This window comes from Xenopus tropicalis, chromosome 10, assembly GCF_000004195.4.
Source record: "Xenopus tropicalis strain Nigerian chromosome 10, UCB_Xtro_10.0, whole genome shotgun sequence".
NCBI lineage: Eukaryota > Metazoa > Chordata > Amphibia > Anura > Pipidae > Xenopus > Xenopus tropicalis.
The window spans coordinates 39,144,715-39,164,775 of record NC_030686.2 but is presented as its reverse complement, the minus strand read 5'-3'; the positions used below and the strand labels follow the sequence as shown (position 1 = coordinate 39,164,775).

Below are 20,061 nucleotides of genomic sequence, written 5' to 3'. Positions count from 1 at the left end.
TAAAAGGCGACCTTTTACCATAAGGAATAATTCAAAATGATTTTCTATCGTGTTTGTTAAGCAAAATAAACTTCAGTTACTCTATGTAAGTTATTTGTATGTATGTGTAACTTTATTTATAAAGCACCACAAGGGTACGCAGCGCTGTACAATATACAGAATTACACACAGGCAGGACAAGTGTTATAATAAATACAATAAATATATATAAATACACAGGGAATAAGTGCCATGAGGTATGAGACACAGTAGGAAGGAGGTCCCTGCCCCATAGAGCTTACAGTCTAAGTGATTGGGTAACATACAGGCACAAATCTTGTTTTCTTCAGTCCTGGAATTCACAATCCCAGCAAACAGGAAGGCGCCATTTTGTGGACACTGTTATTAAGGCAAGTTTTGTATCACCCCAAAATCTTGTTTATGTGCCAGAATAGGGGACCTGATGTACATGTCTATGCACTAGCTACACAAATAGATGGTGAGGAAGGAGGGGGAATAAGAGGAGGGCAGTGACATCTAGGAATTGCTAAATGGAAAGGCCTTTATGCCTCAGGCAATGAGGCGGGGCAGGCAATATTTTAGCCACTAGTTGGAAAGTACCTTTTTGCTGCCATTTTTTTAATGTAGGAGGTGGATAAAAAGATAACTATATACGCGTGTATAGAAAAATATGCAATTCAGATTTCAATTTTAAGGTTTTGAGGTTTTAAAAGGAAGCCAATGCAAATCTTCAGGTCACATATCTGCATTATTACTAACGTTGATTCCCACCAGTTTACAGTTATGTATATTTTAACAAAACTTCCCAAATTGATTCCGTCCCTCCCACATAAACCCAGATTTTTTAGAAACCTGCAAGGGGAAGCCCCGGTTGTGGTAACCAAACAGCAGTCAGTCAGCTGTCTCTTACTGGTTGCTAGTAGTAAGTTACTCCCATTAGGTATCTCTATTTGTTACCGGAACAAAATGCTTCTTCTATTTTGAGTAGTGTTGATATTACTTTGAATCATTGCTCTGTATTGGGATCATGCTCATTGGCCTTAACACTTAAATAAATCTAATTAAACAAAAATTATTTCCTTTCTCTCTGTAATAATAAAACAGTACCTGTACTTGATCCCAACTAAGATATAATTACCCCTTATTGGGGGCAGAACAGCCCTATTGGGTTTATTTCATGGTTAAATGATTCCCTTTTCTCTGTAATAATAAAACAGTACCTGTACTTGATCCCAACTAAGATATAATTACCCCTTATTGGGGGCAGAACAGCCCTATTGGGTTTATTTAATGGTTAAATGATTCCCTTTTCTCTGTAATAATAAAACAGTACCTGTACTTGATCCCAACTAAGATATAATTACCCCTTATTGGGGGCAGAACAGTCCTATTGGGTTTATTTAATAGTTAAATGATTCCCTTTTCGCTGTAATAATAAAACAGTACCTGTACTTGATCCCAACTAAGATATAATTACCCCTTATTGGGGCAGAACAGTCCTATTGGGTTTATTTAATGGTTAAATTATTCCCTTTTCTCTGTAATAATAAAACAGTACCTGTACGTGATCCCAACTAAGATATAATTACCCCTTATTGGGGCAGAACAGCCCTATTGGGTTTATTTCATGGTTAAATGATTCCCTTTTCTCTGTAATAATAAAACAGTACCTGTACTTGATCCCAACTAAGATATAATTACCCCTTATTGGGGGCAGAACAGCCCTATTGGGTTAATTTAATGGTTAAATTATTCCCTTTTCTCTGTAATAATAAAACAGTACCTGTAATTGATCCCAACTAAGATATAATTACCCCTTATTGGGGGCAGAACAGCCCTATTGGGTTTATTTAATGGTTAAATGATTCCCTTTTCTCTGTAATAATAAAACAGTACCTGTACTTGATCCCAACTAAGATATAATTACCCCTTATTGGGGGCAGAACAGCCCTATTGGGTTAATTTAATGGTTAAATGATTCCCTTTTCTCTGTAATAATAAAACAGTACCTGTACTTGATCCCAACTAAGATATAATTACCCCTTATTGGGGCAGAACAGCCCTATTGGGTTTATTTAATGGTTAAATGATTCCCTTTTCTCTAATAATAAAACAGTACCTGTACTTGATCCCAACTAAGATATAATTACCCCTTATTGGGGGCAGAACAGCCCTATTGGGTTTATTTAATGGTTAAATGATTCCCTTTTCTCTGTAATAATAAAACAGTACCTGTACTTGATCCCAACTATGATATAATTACCCCTTATTGGGGGCAGAACAGCCCTATTGGGTTAATTTAATGGTTAAATGATTCCCTTTTCTCTGTAATAATAAAACAATACCTGTACTTGATCCCAACTAAGATATAATTACCCCTTATTGGGGGCAGAACAGCCCTATTGGGTTTATTTAATGGTTAAATGATTCCCTTTTCTCTGTAATAATAAAACAGTACCTGTACTTGATCCCAACTAAGATATAATTACCCCTTATTGGGGGCAGAACAGCCCTATTGGGTTTATTTAATGGTTAAATGATTCCCTTTTCTCTGTAATAATAAAACAGTACCTGTACATTCATCAAAATGCATTGAATTCATATTCGTCATTTTTAATGGGTCTACAAACTGAAAAATATATTTTTTTTTAATATTTACATTCAAGACTAGTGATGAGTGAATCTATCCCGTTTCACATCAGTGAATAATTCGTGAAACGACAATAACATTTGAGAAACTGCGAAAAGCCGTGAAACGCATTTGACGCGTAACTTTTTTGTTGCCCCCTTTTTTTTTTACACGCCCATGACTTTTTTTGCCCTAAAATATTTGAATTACGGAGAAAATCTGAATTCAATCTGAAATCAGCTCTTTAATATGAAATGTAAAAAAAATCTGGCTCAAAGACACCAAGCAGTGGGTTTTTCCTGGAAAGCAAATCACCAAACCAGTCAGCCCAGAATGGCTCTACTTCCTTGTTATGTCTACAAATTGCCCTGGATTCAACTGTATAAAATGGGCTCTAGGCACACTGAGAACTCATCTTATTTGTTCCAGTGCCAGGAGCTTTACATGCCGCAGGCATGGACTTTGCCTACAGATTAACCTTATTGTTTTCCATAGCTGCCTTTGTGGGGACTGCAGATGCCGAGAACCCGGGGTTGGTGGTGAGAGTCACACAGAAAGGACTGGACTATGGTAGGTTTGATATTCCTCCCAATAGAAACAACATAATGCAGAGACTTGTTATTAAATACTTAGGGTAAATACTGCGTTTCAGTCTGGAAGGCTTTATTTTGCTTTTACTTATGCTATGACTTTGTTTTTATCACTGCAATCCCCTATAGTTGGTTCATTGCAGATACATTGGTTTTGGAGGAAACCACAGTGGTCAGAGGAAACCCACACAGACAAGGGGGGACATAGCTCCCGGATTGGATTTAAATTAGGACTTAGCCCCTATTCCAGGCCTTTACATTGGAGTTTAGTACTAAGCAGCCCTTCATGCTGATAAATCAGTTGTAAATTTTTACTCCAGAAGAGTAACTCATACCAACCCAACCAGATTTTTTCTATGGTTCACTGGTCTAGAGCACTGTTCATCATTCTCATGAATTCCCTTGTTTCTTTCAAAATATATTCAAATCTACTTGATTTTGACTTTCTGGGAGCAGAGAGTAAGATAGACTTTTGCCCTGTTTTGAAAGTCTTCATTTTTAAAAGCACTGTTTTTGTATTTTTTTCCCATTTATCTCTTGTTTTTGTGCCGCCCGGTAGCTTTTTTTCACCAGCTTGATTTTGGTATTGATTTTTTGTCCTTTGTGGAGTTTCTATCCATCTTTTTTTTAAGCAACTATGTCATCTAGTCTGGAACACTTGGTTCTGGATATTGCTGCTCCTCAGGGTCTTCAGGCTCCTCACCCACATCTGAGCTGCATTGTTGGGATATTGGCTTTAGCATAAGGTTATTCTTGATGCCTGTTTACCTTTGCCTGTTGCAACTTCTTTCACAAGGGACCTTCCTCTGTTTTATAATAGGGTTAATTATATGGAGGCTAAGTAACCTATCATTTCATATTTAACTAGACTAAAATGTTTGGGATAGTAACCTCAGTAGTTTATGGTATTTGGCAATTGATTAAACAGGCTATGTGTCATGTGACTGTATTTATTGTTGCAAATTATTACCAAGTGGCAACATTTCACATCACAGTAATGTAATCAGTATTATAATAACAAATGTCTCACTAATATAATAAATGCATTATCTCAACTACAGCCCTTCAGGAAGGTGTGATTGCATTGCAGCAGCAACTATCCCACATTCAGCTGAAAGATATATCAGGCACCTATGGCCTTGGGTTCCTCGGACATGCAAATTACAAATTTTTTAGGTGAGTGGAAGAAGGTTCTCGCCTACATTGGTAAATAAAAAAACCAAATAGGACTCCATGCTTGACCAAGGCAACAAAGAGCAAAGCAGCAATGCATAGAAGCAATACATGTTGAGCAACTTTCCTTACAGTTGTGCTGATAAAATTTAACTTACCTATGTTTAACATCTACATGGTATTAAACAGTATCTCCAGCTGTTTAATTCACTCAGGAATGCACGTATATAGTTACGATTAAATGCATGCCTCTCCCTCTTTACAGCTTTGTTAGGGCAATGGCAGATTCGATGTTTGGTTGCCTCTTGCAGCACCTTTGAGAGGTAATTTCATTATGCATATGTTCTACCACTGATAAATTACATTCATTCTGCTAGGAAAGTAAACTTGGGTGTTTTCTCATCTTCTCTGGATGAGATTAAGCATGGACATCAAAACATCCCATCTGCAATAGTCCTTAATGGGTATAGAACGTCTGCTAAGATCTGAATAAAGGACATCAAAACCACTGTACGTTGCTGTTTATGTGAGAACCAGTTGGATTATGTCTTTTTTGGATGTATACATTCCTTCTATGGGCAGCAGGAGCACCGAATAGAGCCGCACTTACATGTTTATACAGTCATATTGCTACATGCAGGGACTTTTGTTTCTAAATTGAAGATAGTTACTTGTTCTTTCAACATTGTTTTTTGGCAGCATGAATTTAGGAAATGTCCAGTTGCCCGGTTTCCAAGTCAGTCCCATTCCAAATGTTGGTCTGAAGCTGTCTACGTCTGGAGGTTTTTTCGAAGTTAATGGACGATGGGATGTTCGCTATTCATTTATGTAAGACATAACTGTACTACTATAAATCTGCATGTTATATGGCTTTTAAAGCAGATACAATAGAGAAAGCTTGCTAGAAACCTTGTAGATATGGCTTGGCAAATTGAGTGGGAGCTCTGAAAATTGTTCTGTATCCCCTGAGGGCAATACTGTTTTATTTAGATGCAGGGTTATGGCTGTAGATCCAAGTTATGCTATAAACACAGACTTTAATCAAAGTTAGTGTATAATAAGAAAAGTTATTAAAATGTGTTGATCCCTTAATTATTATTATTCCTAACAGATTATGCAATCATACACAGATTTTACTTGCCCCTACTCATTATAACCTACTGATTTTGGTCCATCTGACATTTGACTTTGTTATGTCTTTGTAGACTAGGGGTATCACCTACTATAAAGGCCTGACATAGGATAAAACTAGACCACCTCCTTAACATCAATCGAATGGGCACCTACCTAAACTTTCATGCATGGTTTGTACAGGCTACATCTGATCACTTCTCAGTCATGTTCTTTATTGGTAGACATGAAGACGGCACTTTTAATCTCAAAGTTGGGGGGCTCGGCATGTCTATTGGACTTAATTTGAGAAATATTGAACATGGAAAACCAACAGTTTCCGTAGCAGACTGCAGCTGCCGTATTGCCAATGTTGAGGTGCACATGTCTGGAACCATAGGGTAAGTCATATTTCTAAGGTGGTCAGCCACTTAATACATTGATTTGAGTAGAACTGGGGTGTGAGTCCACTGTGGTGTTAAATATTTAGATCATTTTTATGTTACAAATTGAAGAGAGGAGGAGAAAGAGAGGAGCACCCAACACCCTGCGACCCCCTCCCCCAAGCACGCATAAATGAAACTCACCTGTGGTGCATCATCGGGGGGGGAGACCGGCAGATTGCAGGAGTGCCGGGGACGTTCGGGTCTGGCCCGGGTTTTTCCCAGTGCCCTAACGGTCCAATCTGACGATTTCCTTGTGTCATCGGCGTGTAAGGAGTAAAGATTAATGGGAAGACACATGTATTACTTTCATTTCACAAAGCATCAAGGTCCCATATACACAGCAATTCTTGTCTTTGGTGCTTAAATGGGATATAATTTGAAGTCAACAAAGCTGATAAAGGGAATGGTAGGTTTCAGCTATGAGAAGGGGTGGCCACGTTGCATAGGGTTAAAAAAGGACCATGAAGTTCAACCCTTCCAAGTAAACCCAGCACACACAACCTATACTAACCAATCTATACACTCACATACATAAACTATATATACAACTACTAATACTAACTGTAGATATTAGTATCACAATAGCCTTGGATATTCTGATTGTTCAAGAACTCATCCAGGCCCCTCTTATAGGCATTAACAGAATCTGCCATTACCCCATCACTAGGAAGGGCATTCCCCAACCTCACTGCCCTCACCGTGAGGAACCCCCTACGCTGCTTTAAATGGAAGCTCCGTTCCTCTAATCTAAAGGGGGGGCCTCTGGTGCGCTGATTGTTTTTATGGGAAAAAAGAACATCCCCCATCTGCCCATAATCCCCTCTAATGTACTTGTACAGAGTAATCATGTCCCCTCGCAAGCGCCTCTTTTCCAGAGAAAACAAACAACCCCAACCCTGACAGTCTAACCTCATAGTTTAACCCTTCCATCCCCTTTACCAGTTTAGTTGCAGTCTCTGCACTCTCTCCAGCTCAGTAATATCCTTCCAAGGACTGGAGCCCAAAACTGCCCCCCATACTCAAGGTGAGGCCTTACCAGGGACTTATAAAGAGGCAAAATTATGTTTTCATCCTTTGAGTCAATGCCCTTTTTATACAAGTCATTTTTTTTTAGTAGCCACAGAATGACACTGCCTTGAATTAGACAACTTGTTTTCTAAAAAAGACCCCTAGATCCTTCTTCAGTAAGGTTCCCCCTAAGACACTACTATTTAGTAGATAGTTCGCGTTTATATTATTTCTACCAAAATGCATAATTTTACACTTGTCCACATTGAACCTCATTTTCCAGTTTGCTGCTCAGTTTTCCAATTTAATCAAATCTCCCTGCAAAGTGGCATCATCCTGCATGGAACTTATAGTTTTGCACAATTTAGTGTTGTCAGCACCTCTAGGTCATTAATAAACAAGTTAAAAAGCAAAGGACCAAGGACTGACCCCTGCGGTACCCACTAACCACACTGGCCCAATTAGAAAATGTTCCATTTACCCCCACTCTGTGTAATCTATCCTTCAGCCAGTTCTCTATCCAATTACAAATATTATGTTCTAGGCCAATATTCCTCAATTTGATCATTAACCTTCTGTGAGATACTGTATCAAACGCTTTAGCAAAGTCCAAGTAGATGACATCAACTGCCATTCCAGCATCGAGGTTCCTACTCACCTCCTCATAAAAGCCAGCTAAATTAGTCTGGCAAGATCTGTTAAAGTAGAAGGAAAGGCTAACAAAGAGTCAATCTCAAGCTGCAGACATACCTTCAGTTGTCTCAATAGTGCCCTTAAGTCTCCCCATATTTCACCTGTTCAGATGATCAGAACAGGAAGAAAAAACACTGAGCTGTTTAAATAAAGTTCCCATAATGCCTCACTCCTGCACAGACACCCAGACCAAGTGAACATGCTCAGTTAGTAAGACTGTGAGTCAGCTTCCTGCTGATTGGCTCAGATCCACATTCCTAAGGGGGGGGAGTGAGTTCTTAGCATTCTTGATGGAGGGGGAGCAGGAGAGAGAACAGAGAGCTGTGTGTCTCTAGCAGAGGAAAACAGACACAACTAATCTTTTGACAGAGAAGTCAGTGCAGCGTTTCTGTGAATGCTTATGGCCATATTTACATAGACCTTTCTCATAAAGTTTACTTTTTATTTATTTTTATTGTGAACTGCAATGAATTCAAGTACCCTATGCCTTATTACCCCTTCCAAAAGCTTTCCTACTACTGATGTCAGACTAACAGGCCTATAGTTTTCAGGCTGAGAACGGGATCCTTTTTTAAATAACGGCACCACATTAGCAATTCGCGAGTCTCTTGGCACCATGCCAGCCCATGGCAATCACAGCGCTCAGTTCGTTTAATACCCTTGGATGAATCCCATCCGGTCCTGGACCTTTGTTTACCTTTACATGTTCAAGTCTCTTTTTAATTCCCTCCCGAGTGACCCATGCGTCAGTAGCTAAATTACTAGAGCTGGGCATATTAAAAGGGAAGCCTTTATTAGCTGGCTCCTCAGATGTATAATATATACAGAAAATTAAATGATTATTCTTTATTTTTCTGTAGCTCCAATCTATTAGTTGTTTACAAAGATTACACATTATTTACATCAGGCCTTGCCCCAGGAGAGCTTACTATCAAAGTCATCTACATTGACACACTCTATGGTTAGTTTCATTATCAGCCAATTATTGTAGGGATAACACAGGGAGAACATACAAACTCCTTGCAGTGACTGCTCTGGATTTGAACCCTGGTGTTTGTTGAAAGCCATCTTATTTAGGTTATAAGTACAAAGCAAGTGTATGATATCTGTCAACAAACAGCATGTTTCCTTTCATTGCAGTTGGTTGGTTGAACTTTTCCACGGTGCAGTTGAATCGGAAATAAGAAAAGAATTGGAGAACAAGGTACCTGTAACGGATAAACTACAAAATATGGAATTTGATCCTTTTTGTGCAAAGGTTAAGTGAACTAACAAGGCTGTAACTGGCATTGTAGGGCTCATTAACTAATGACAGGGCAGGGTGCCGAGTGCAGAACACGAGTGCCAAGTATGGACACAGGCCTGACATCCACTATATAAGAAGAAAGTACCTACTGTTTTGTCCTTTCCTACTCCAGAGTCATTTTTGTAGGTTTGGCGACAGTCTATGTTAAAGGATTAGTAACTTAAAAAAATGAAAAAATACTGTTCTATTTTATATGAGAAAAGTTTTCAGTCTTTACAGCCTGTACGGAACCATTTACAAATGGCATCTGACCCTATATCTTCCTGTGTAAGAACATACCCCATGGTATTATATAGAGCTTATCTTTTATTTGTCTTTACTCCTTTTACAGATTGAATGTCCCCTGCTTATGTATATAAACTATAGTAGTATTTTTGAAACATATTTTTAATCACTTACTAAAACTCTCATTTTTTGTTGTTAATGTATATTTATAGCATGATTGTACATCAATGTACTGTTGACTGCTAATTTAGATAGTAAGCTTTTAGTACTGTGAACTGACTCAGTAACCAGTAAGCCCTAAATCAATAGAACCAACTATTTATCAGTTACAACAGTGCTGTCCAACATCTGTTGTACCGAGGGCCAGAATTTTTCCGACCTACGTGGTGGAGGGCCGATAATGGAAGCCAGTTTTGACCACTCCCCTTTTTGAAACCGCACCCACTTGAAACCACACCCATGTTATCACATGACCATACCCATATTAATGGTTATAGTACAGCAAAAACCTGCCATACTCTGCCTGCCCTACCCTGCCTGTGTGTGCCATACTCTGCCTTCCCTACCCTGCCTGTGTGTGCCATACTCTGCCTTCCCTACCCTGCCTGTGTGTGCCATACTCTGCCTTCCCTACCCTGCCATACTTTCACTGTGTGCCATTCTTGGCTGGTTTGTGCCATACTTGGCCTGTGTGTGCCATACTCTGCCTTCCCTACCCTGCCTGTGTGTGCCATACTCTGCCTTCCCTACCCTGCCTGTGTGTGCCATACTCTGCCTTCCCTACCCTGCCATACTTTCACTGTGTGCCATTCTTGGCTGGTTTGTGCCATACTTGGCCTGTGTGTGCCATACTCTGCCTTCCCTACCCTGCCTGCGTGTGCCATACTTTCACTGTGTTTGCCATTCTTGGCTGGTTTGTGCCATACTTGGCCTGTGTGTGCCATACTCTGCCTGTGTGTGCCATACTCTGCTTGCCCTATGATGCCTGTGTGTACGGCACACACAGGCAGCCTACAGTGACACAATGCTGGCAATGATCCTACAGTCTGCACAATAACTATATATTAAACAACTTTTTAATTGCAGTACCACCTCAGTATGTGTTCTTTTTGTAGTGTGCAGGGATTATTTGTGGGTTTCTACTGCTTCTGAGGTGTGAACAGGGGAACAATATGGGTGATTACAGCCTGAGCCTGAGGTGTGAACACTGCAGGGGGTGAACAATGCAGAGATTAAAAGGTGTAAACAACACAGGGGATTACATATTTAAACAATACAGCCTGATTACAGCCTTAATCTGAGGTGAGAACCATGCAGGGGGGGCAGTTAATCACAGTACTGATACCATTTAAAGCTTACACAAGAGTAAGCCATCAAAGCAGCCAGACAGGTGGGGGGCCACACAGAGGGGGGTCGCGGGCCGCCAGTTGGACAGCACTGAGTTACAAGATTGTATCTAGTGTAGTTAGAATTTATCTAGTGTAGTTAGCGATTTACATTCTAGCCGGTGGTATGGCATCGCGGTGAGATTAGTTGCCCATGACAACGAAGATTTGTTGCGGGGCGACTAATCTCCCGTGTACCCCTGCCCATAGTAACCACCAATCAGGCTGTTAAACCCACTCTTTTTTTCTTTTTAGATCTGCCCAGAGGTTAATAAATTTATTAATTCTGACGTGTCATCCTTTCTCCGCAATCAACCAGGTAATCCCCCACAATGGTGGGACCAAACTCCATACTTATTGAAAATAGGATTAAAGTTTTGGGTATAGGCTGAGAATTTTTTATTTCCTGTTTATTTCCTTATTGTAAAAATATACCCTGTATTATATAATAACAATCAAAACAAAAAAAACTGTATTAGAAAAAATAAAAATTGTCAGTAATGTGGAATCTATTTTTTAAGGTCAAAATATTCATTATTTTTTTTAATGTTTCTGTTTTACAGTGAATAAAAAAATTGACCACATATCTGGCCTTGATTACTCTCTGATGGGACCTCCTTCTGTGATGGCAAATTGGGTTGATGTTTTTGTAAAGGTATAGTTTGAATGAAATGACATTCCTAATTGGTTAAAAACACTTATATGGTAACATTGAGCTTATTTGTATACTTAATTATGCTTTATAAATATGGAAGGTTCTTGTTTAATAAGATTTATTACTCATTATTCCCAAATTAAATTCTGCTTGATCCACTGTGTAACCACCAACGTATATCTTTAATGACTGTTTCCTCTTACAGGGGAAATTCTACGGGATGAGTCATATCCATCACCCTCCAATATTTGCTCCGCCCCTCACACCCCCGGCGATGTCGCTGCCTCCAGAACAAGATCACATGGTTTACTTTGCCGTCTCTGACTATGTGTTCAACACCGCTCTTCTCACTTATCAGAGGGCTGGGGCTCTTGTCCTCACTTTGACTGATAATATGGTAAAAAAGATAAAATTCAACTCAAATCTGCCATTTTGTAAATATATTGATATTAATGTTTTTGTGCATGGGTGAGTATTGTGTTCCATGATTGTTTTCAGTCTCTGATCGTTTTTACCATTAGCACTTTTTCCATTCCCTGAACAGCACTCACTATAGACATATATTGTAAGGAATAGAAGACCAATGGCAACAGGCACTCACGTTAAAGAAAATACTGCATGCCTGGGTGCAGTATCAAAACGAATATCCACATGCAAAAAATGAGCCGCACTCACAGAACTTAGTATGAAATAAAAATAGAGAAAATTTATTATAGCATACAGCTAACGTTTCGGCTGCTTCCACTTTGAAAAAGGCTGTGGAAGCAGCCGAAACGTTAGCTGTAAGCTGTAATAAATTTTCTCTATTTTTATTTCATACTAAGTTCTGTGAGTACGGCTCATTTATTGCATTGTAAGGAATAAGTATTTCCCAATGCCTTTTAAATACAAATAAAGGGGATGTTCCTTTCAACACTTTTGTTCTGCTTTACTACTAAGTTTGACCAGAACTCTTAACAGTACCCCTAACCCCTCTCATAAAGTAGTAAAGGATCCATATGATCTTCCAGCAGTGACTCTATGCAACACTACGGGGGCGAACTCTCAACATTCAGATTCAGTTTGAAACGTGTTGCTCCCAAATTCGAATTGTGGTTTCAAAAACGTAAATATTAGATATTTATTTAGCACAAAAAATGTAAAAACCTAAATGTAAAACTTGCAACTTTATATAGACATCAATGGGAGTTTTTCTAGGCAAAATACATGCTCTCTACACACTACAATGAAAACAGGCCATTTAAAACCTGGCGAGATCAAGTAGAAGTCAATGGCAGGTTTCTCTTTTACTTCTGGAAGATCTTTCTTTGCTTTGTGGTTTTAGAGGTTTCGGGGTTTTTTCATTCTGGCAATTGTGCGACAGTATAAAAAAGTTGCCCTAGTTATCTTCCATGTTTTTTTCTGCGTCTTTTTTGGTTCGTGCTCTTTTAAATTCGAATCATTTGATAAATGACTGACATTCGTGGAAATTAGTTTAGTTGCGGTTTCTAAAACTTCTAAAGGCAAGAAAACAAAAATGTTGATAAGGGGCAGATTTATGAAAATGCGAGATTAGTGCTTAGTTACAACTCACCCACGTTCTAGTCATTACTATGGGATTTTTAGAAGCGTATTTATCAGTGGGAGTTCAACAGTTAAACTTTTTAAAATCCTATAGGATTGAATAGAATGTACGTGAGTAGGTTTTTATGGATTTAGCTCACCTACTAAACTCACCTTTTGATAAATCTGACCCTAAGTTTCATTAAAGGAGAAGGAAAGGTAAAAACTAAGTAATCTTTATCAGAAAGGTCTATGTAAATACAGCCATAAGCACTCACAGAAAAGAAACACAGGATTTCTTGTCTGATTTTTTGTCAACAAAGGTAGCTACTTAAAGAAGAAGGAAAGGCTAAGTCACTTGGGGGTGCCAAAATGTTAGGTACCCCCAAGTGACTTAGATCGCTTACCTTCTACCCCGGGCTGGTGCCCCTGTATGGAGAAAACAGCACCAGCCCGGGGTAGCAGCGATCGCTTCCTCCTTCCTCTCTCGCTGGGCGCGCATGCGCAGTAGAGTGAAAAGCCGAACTTTAACCGAGAAGTCGGCTTTTTCACTCTACTGCTCATGCGCCGGACTCGGAGTCACAGGTAATGGAAGCCGGAAGGAGGAAGCGAATTGCCTCAGGTGCCCCGGGCTGGTGCGGTTTTCTCCTAATAGAGGCACCAGCCTGGGGTATGAGGTAAGCGATTCAAGTCACCTGGGGGTGCTTAACATTTTAGCACCCCCAAGTGACTTAGCCTTTCCTTCCCCTTTAAAATGGCAGCTGCTGTCTTAGGCAAATGGAGAAAGCTTCTAGGGCTATTTACTCAGGTACAGTAAAGGTTTCTGCAGAATAAATATAGCGTTCTAGGTGGCACTAACGTGGCGAATCTATTGGCAATAAAATGCCTTTTCTTCTCCGTTAGGTTGTATAATTAAATTATCCTACTACTGTATAAAACTGCATTACTTTTGGTCTACATTTTGGCAACAAACTAAAATGTCCTTCCGATAAGATGCAATAGCATTTTTCTTTTTTTTTTTTGCTATAGATCCCAAAGAAATTCGGCATTCATTTGGACACTAATTTATTGCAAAGAGTAATACCGTCGGTACTGTATGCAGTCATCTGTTTTCTGTTTGAAATGGTGTCAGTTTCACTGTTTTGACTCTAAGTAAATGATATATATGAATCTATAGGTTTCCAAGATGTACCCCAATATGCCCATGAAGCTGGAGATGTCAGCTGCCTCAACGCCAGCTCTGAATATTAACCCAGGAGGTGTGACTCTTTCGCCAGTGGGAAACATCCAGGCTTATGCCATTCTGCCCAACTCCTCCCTGGCCCCTCTATTTCTCCTTCAAGCGGTGGGTCTGCACTTTCTGAAATGTAAAAATTTGTTGAAATGTTTTACACCAAGTAAGCAACAGAGTTAGGCAGGTATAGACACTAGACATATTGCACGCGGCGGGAAGTAAGGTACGTGGCGGGGAAATAACGCACGTGGCGGGAAATAACGCAAAGAACATCGCGTCTTATGACACCTGTCCTTTTAGTGAATCCGAGCGTTACATCGCAAAAAATAAGCGATTAAATTTTTACCGCATGCTATAAATATCACTTGTTTTATTGACCTTCTGCCCCTAAGTCTTAGTTATACAACAAAAATGTTTCATCAGAAACCTAATTCCAAATGCAAAAACCTCATTCAGTTGATGGCTGGGTATTACCCTGTACTTAAGTTGATTTAGTAACAGTTCAGTGATCAGTAATATTTAGTTAGTTGTAGAGGATGTATGGTTGGGGTGAATATTCCTATACATTCATATTTTCATTTTCACCAAAAATCATAAATTTGAATCATGGTTTAAAACAGTCGAATTTTCAATATCTATTAAGCATGCCCGCGAGGTCATGAAGTCAATGGAAGTAAAATTTAAAGCACTTATTGAATTGTTGACTCTTTCCTTGAGCCTGTGGACCCATTCAAAAATTATGAGCAAAAAACGAATTCAAGGTATTCAAATTTGTTTTTTTTAATGGTATTTTTCACTTGTGTTGTTTTTATTTGGAATTTTGAATAAATAAGCGTACAGGTTTTTTAAGATTTCGAAAAGTAGAAAAAGTTATGAAATTTCACAAATGAGAATTTTGGTAAGTCCGGCCCTTATAGAGCAGTGAATTAGTAACATCAGAGAATAAAGAGGGTCCTAATGAGAGCAGGTATGACTAAAGGTGACCATACACGCTAAGATCCGCTCACTTGGCGAGGTTGCCAAGCGAGTGGATCTTTTCCCGATATCCCCACCTACCGGTAGACAACATCGGGTTAATTCTGTTGTTTGGCCCTGGGGCCAAATGATATAATTAGAACGGTGGGTATAGGCGCCCGTCAGTTCAAGGACTGCATCAATGAGCTGAAGCGGTCCCCGATCCGACGAAAAATCAAACCTACCCAACCAAGATCTTGCCGATTTCAGGCCAGATGTCGGTCGGGCAGGCCTGTCGTTAGTGCTCATACACAGGCAGATAAGCTGCTAATTCAGTCTAAGGGACCAATATCGGCAGCTAGAATAGACCTGTGTCTGGCCACCTTTAGGCTAGGAGCAGAACAGGATGACCCGCACCCTTTGGTGCAAAAATGCATACATTTACAGGGAATGGAGAAAATGCCCCGTGCTCCCCTACCCTTAAGCTGTAGGTAATAATGAGCTTTCATTGTTTCTAAACCTTCACTAACACCGCCGTGTTTCCTCTCTAGAAAACAAATGCCTTTGCAAAGGTGGCAGTGAATTCTGGGAACGTAGTACTCTCTCTAGAGAATGGCAAGTAAGTATTTTAAAATTAGCATTTAAATGTAAAATGTAAATATAATCTATACAATTATAATAGATAATATATATATATATTTTTAATAAGAATTATATAAAATGTTCTCACATTAATGTGATTTCTGTTGTTTCTAGCGTGGAAGTTTCTCTGTCTCACTCTGATGTTGGACCTTTTTCAGTGAGTCCTGGGCCATGAATTATTTGCCCAACAATATCAACATATTCACTAATCTTTACATACTTTTCAGCTGACAGAGAGAACCGACAGTTGAACCAAATCAGCCCTTCTGTTCGGCACTTTATAACTGTATAATTGTGCTTTGTCAATAAGTAAAGGAAAACTGTTGCTACTATAGACAATCCACTAAACTGTAGTTAATAATTCTATTTCACAAACACTTTTTTAAAAAATCATACACTTTGGGGCAGATTTATCAAAGTTTGACATTAGAACTCACCATAGTAAATTCTGTTCTATTCCTATGGGATTTTTAGAGGTATATTTATTAATCGGTGAATGTTAGAATTCACCATTGGATATACCGGTATGGAATCCCTTATCCGGAAACCTGATATCCAGAATGCTCCGAATTACGGAAAGCCTGTCTCCCATAGACTCAGATTTTGAAAATTGATTTCTCTGTAAAAGTAAAACAGTACCTGTACTTGATCCCAACTAAGATATAATTACCCCTTATTGGGGGCAGAACAGCCCTATTGGGTTTATTTAATGGTTAAATGATTCCCTTTTCTCTGTAATAATAAAACAGTACCTGTACTTGATCCCAACTAAGATATAATTACCCCTTATTGGGGGCAGAACAGCCCTATTGGGTTTATTTCATGGTTAAATGATTCCTTTTTCTCTGTAATAATAAAACAGTACCTGTACCTGATCCCAACTAAGATATAATTACCCCTTATTGGGGGCAGAACAGTCCTATTGGGTTTATTTAATGATTAAATGATTCCCTTTTCTCTGTAATAATAAAACAGTACCTGTACTTGATCCCAACTAAGATATAATTACCCCTTATTGGGGCAGAACAGCCCTATTGGGTTTATTTAATGGTTAAATGATTCCCTTTTCTCTGTAATAATAAAACAGTACCTGTACTTGATCCCAACTAAGATATAATTACCCCTTATTGGATGTAAAGTAATCCTATTGGGTTTAATTAATGTTTTATTGATTTCTTAGTAGACATAAGGGATGAAGATCCAAATTAAGGAAAAGGTCACTTTGCTTTTCCTCCACTACACTTCCAAGGAGCTGCAAAATAATACTTCATATTTAAAGAAGGAAAGTCATTTTGGCATTTTACTGCCAATAGATTCGCCATATTAGTGCCAGTTAGAACGCTATATTTATTCAGCAGAAAGCATTACCATACATGACTAAAGAGACCTAGAAGCTCCATCTGTTTGCTCAAGACAGCAGCTGCCATCTTAGCTTGGTCTTTATAGCTTCCTGCTGCAGCTCTAGTCGTTATAGCTTAGATTACACATTCCTAAGGGAGGGGGAGTGAGTTTTATGAATTCTTATGAGAGCAGGAGAGGAGAGAACTGTGTAGATTCTGGCCCCTGGAATGAAGTATTTTTCTGAGAGAGGAAGTTAGATACCCTAAGAACATGTTTACAAAAAAGGAAACAAGAAATCCTGTGTTTCTTTTGATAGAGGACTCAGTGCAGCGTTTCTGTAAGTGCTTATGGCTGTACTTACATAGACCTTTCTGATAAAGCTTACTAAGTTTTTACCTTTCCTTCTCCCTTAATATTTATGCAATAAGTGATATGAAATATCAACTTGTTAAAATATGCAACCATTTGATTGACATTGTTGTCTGTATGACTTTAGGCCTAGTTATAGAAACCATTTGAGACCAAAATGTCCATATACTTATAATAAGGCCCATGAACTCCTCAAACACTTAACACCGAACTCAGATAATTCCCCATGTACCACAAGGTTAGTAAGAAAGAGAAAGACATTTCTAGACATTTCTATCTCTGTAAAGAGACCTACAGGAACCATGTTGCACATATTTAGAGAATGTAATCTGTTTCTATTGCTCTCTAGGTTTCGGAAATTAATAAGCTCATGAACTTATTTGTCCCAGTGGTCCTTCCTCATGTTAATGGTACGTAGCAAGATAATAGGGCTCATTTATGAATGGGTGTGGTATACAAAGTGCAAATTTCCTGTGCAAATCCCCATGTTTTCTTACCCACAATGCAGGGTTTTAACCCGAATGCCAGTATAATTGTGTTCCCGTGAGAAAAAATGCTGACTTATGTTGCTAGACTACAGCTCCCAGCATGCTTAAAGCATTGATACAGTGTTGTATGAAACAGTTTGGTTGAGCAAGCAGTGTTTACAACATAGTTTAAAATATAAGGATATTAGAAGTTTAATGACCAGTCGAAGAGCACTCGGCCTGTGGTGTCATGTCTGTATATTTTTATGGAACACTTGGTTACTCCTATTAACCTAATTATAATTATATATATATTGTTTTCATATAATACTAAGTTCAACCAAGCTGACATTTTGTACTGCTGACAATATATAAAATATTAGTAAAAGCATATCGGTGGTCCTCATGTAACCAAACTTTTTATTCCTTCAGACTTCTTGAGGAATGGATTCCCACTAACTTTCATTGAGCACATCCAGCTCAGGGATATTGTGATTAAAACATATGAGGTAAGTACACATTTTCCTTTCAGCCAGTGGGGTAACTACCGTGGGGGCAGGGAGTGTGACTGCACCCAGACCCAGCGCCACACCGGCCAGACTAGGGGGCACATTTACTAACCCACGAACGGGCCGAATGCGTCCGATTGCGGTTTTTTCGTAATGATCGGTAATTTTGCGATTTTTTTCGGCGTCTTTACGATTTTTGCGTAAAAACGCGAGTTTTTCGGCGTCTTTACGATTTTTGCGTAAATTTTGCCGCGTGTGATATTAGCGCACGATTTTAGTGCACGATATTACGCACGTAGCAGTTACTCTGAAAACTACTGTTCTGAAATTACCATTTCCCTGGAGGCTGCATCACTCTAGGGCCAACACATACCGTATATACTTTAACTAAAAGTTCAAGGAGAGCCTGTTTTTGACAAAAAAAAGTTAACTAAGGGGCTGATTTACTAAGACATGATTTCGAATCCGAATAGGAAAAATTCCGATTGGAAACGAACATTTTGCGACTTTTTCGTATTTTTTGCGATTTTTTCGGCGTCTTTACGATTTTTGCGTAAAAACGCGAGTTTTTCGGCGTCTTTACGATTTTTGCGTAAAAACGCGAGTTTTTCGGCGTCTTTACGAAAGTTGTGCAAAGTCGTGATTTTTTCGTAGCGTTAACACTTGCGCGCAAAGTCGCGCCTTTTTCGTAGCGTTAAAACTTAAAAGGCGCGACGTTTCGCGCAAGTTTTAACGCTACGAAAAAATTGCGACTTTGCGCAACTTTCATAAAGACGCCGAAAAACTCGCGTTTTTACGCAAAAATCGTAAAGACGCCGAAAAACTCGCATTTTTACGCAAAAATCATAAAGACGCTGAAAAAAATCGCAAAATTACCGATCATTACGAAAAAAACGCAATCGGACGCATTCGGCCCGTTCGTGGGTTAGTAAATGTGCCCCTTAACATTAATAAATCATGAATGATTTTCGAAAAACTAACATTTTTCAGGGAACAACAGTGAAAAAATCGAGTTCTGGCTAAAACCCATTCGTAAATCTCAAAATTATCTAGAAGTAAGGCTTTATCTCCAAATTTCTTAGTAAATGTGGCCCTAAGTTTCTGTGCTTTCACTTTCATATCTATAACTATAATTCTTATTTTTGTTATTGAACTTTTACATGATGTCACATTTTATCTTTTCAGCACTACCTCCTGTTTGGGGCAAATGTACACTATCATTAAGAAAGAATGGCAGTCAAGGAGCTGGATGGACATGGGGAAATGGATAATGAAATGAATGAAACTAATGTAACATCAGGTCGTGTTCCTGGACCTCAGTGACTCTCCATAACTTTGTGTAATTATATGTCCTATGTATAATGGGCTGTTCTTTAGCTCAAAATATAATGGGCTGTAGCTTGGGGAAGGGAGGGGTTTGTTTATATCTAGAGTGGGCTCAGTGGGCTTCTGGTTGTTTGACTTTTCTGCTTGGGATCAGGAAGTAGAATGGGACTTTAGTTTCATTTTCAAAATGTTTTATTTTAAAATGTTGTTTGGTAAATGGAAAAATAATTTGCACAATGAAGAACAACGATTCACATTTTTTTAAGGGGTGTAGTTCAACTTTAAGTTAAATCGGTCATTCAGTCTTTATTTTTTATTTCATATAGTTTTTGAATTATTTGCCTTTGTCTATTTCCAGCTTTCAAAAGGGGGGGAGGGGGGTCACAGACCCCCAGCAGCCAAAAACTATGGCTCTGTGACACTACCATTTTATTGTTATTTCTACTTTTTATGATTT

General features: G+C 38.9%; 1 protein-coding gene across 1 annotated transcript; it reads left to right on the top strand.

Moving 5' to 3' along the window:
- The first annotated feature begins 3,074 nt into the window (after nucleotides 1–3,074).
- LOC116408030 (bactericidal permeability-increasing protein-like) lies at nucleotides 3,075–19,814 on the top strand. Its single transcript, XM_031894756.1, has 15 exons — nucleotides 3,075–3,199; nucleotides 4,281–4,395; nucleotides 5,092–5,220; nucleotides 5,748–5,903; nucleotides 8,790–8,853; nucleotides 10,821–10,884; nucleotides 11,129–11,220; nucleotides 11,426–11,617; nucleotides 13,792–13,851; nucleotides 13,940–14,107; nucleotides 15,502–15,569; nucleotides 15,707–15,749; nucleotides 17,652–17,712; nucleotides 18,202–18,278; nucleotides 19,464–19,814. The coding sequence occupies exons 1-15, from the start codon at nucleotides 3,085–3,087 to the stop codon at nucleotides 19,500–19,502; spliced, it is 1,443 nt and encodes a 480-aa protein (XP_031750616.1). The 5' UTR covers nucleotides 3,075–3,084; the 3' UTR covers nucleotides 19,503–19,814.
- The last annotated feature ends 247 nt before the right edge of the window (nucleotides 19,815–20,061 follow it).

Excerpts from the sequence above, each read along its gene's own strand:
- LOC116408030 (XM_031894756.1), top strand. The coding sequence starts at position 3,085 with ATGGACTTTGCCTACAGATTAACCTTATTGTTTTCCATAGCTGCCTTT. Across the intron at positions 11,618-13,791 it reads TCACTTTGACTGATAATATG|ATCCCAAAGAAATTCGGCAT; the intron begins GTAAAAAAGATA and ends TTTTTGCTATAG. Across the intron at positions 13,852-13,939 it reads TGCAAAGAGTAATACCGTCG|GTTTCCAAGATGTACCCCAA; the intron begins GTACTGTATGCA and ends ATGAATCTATAG.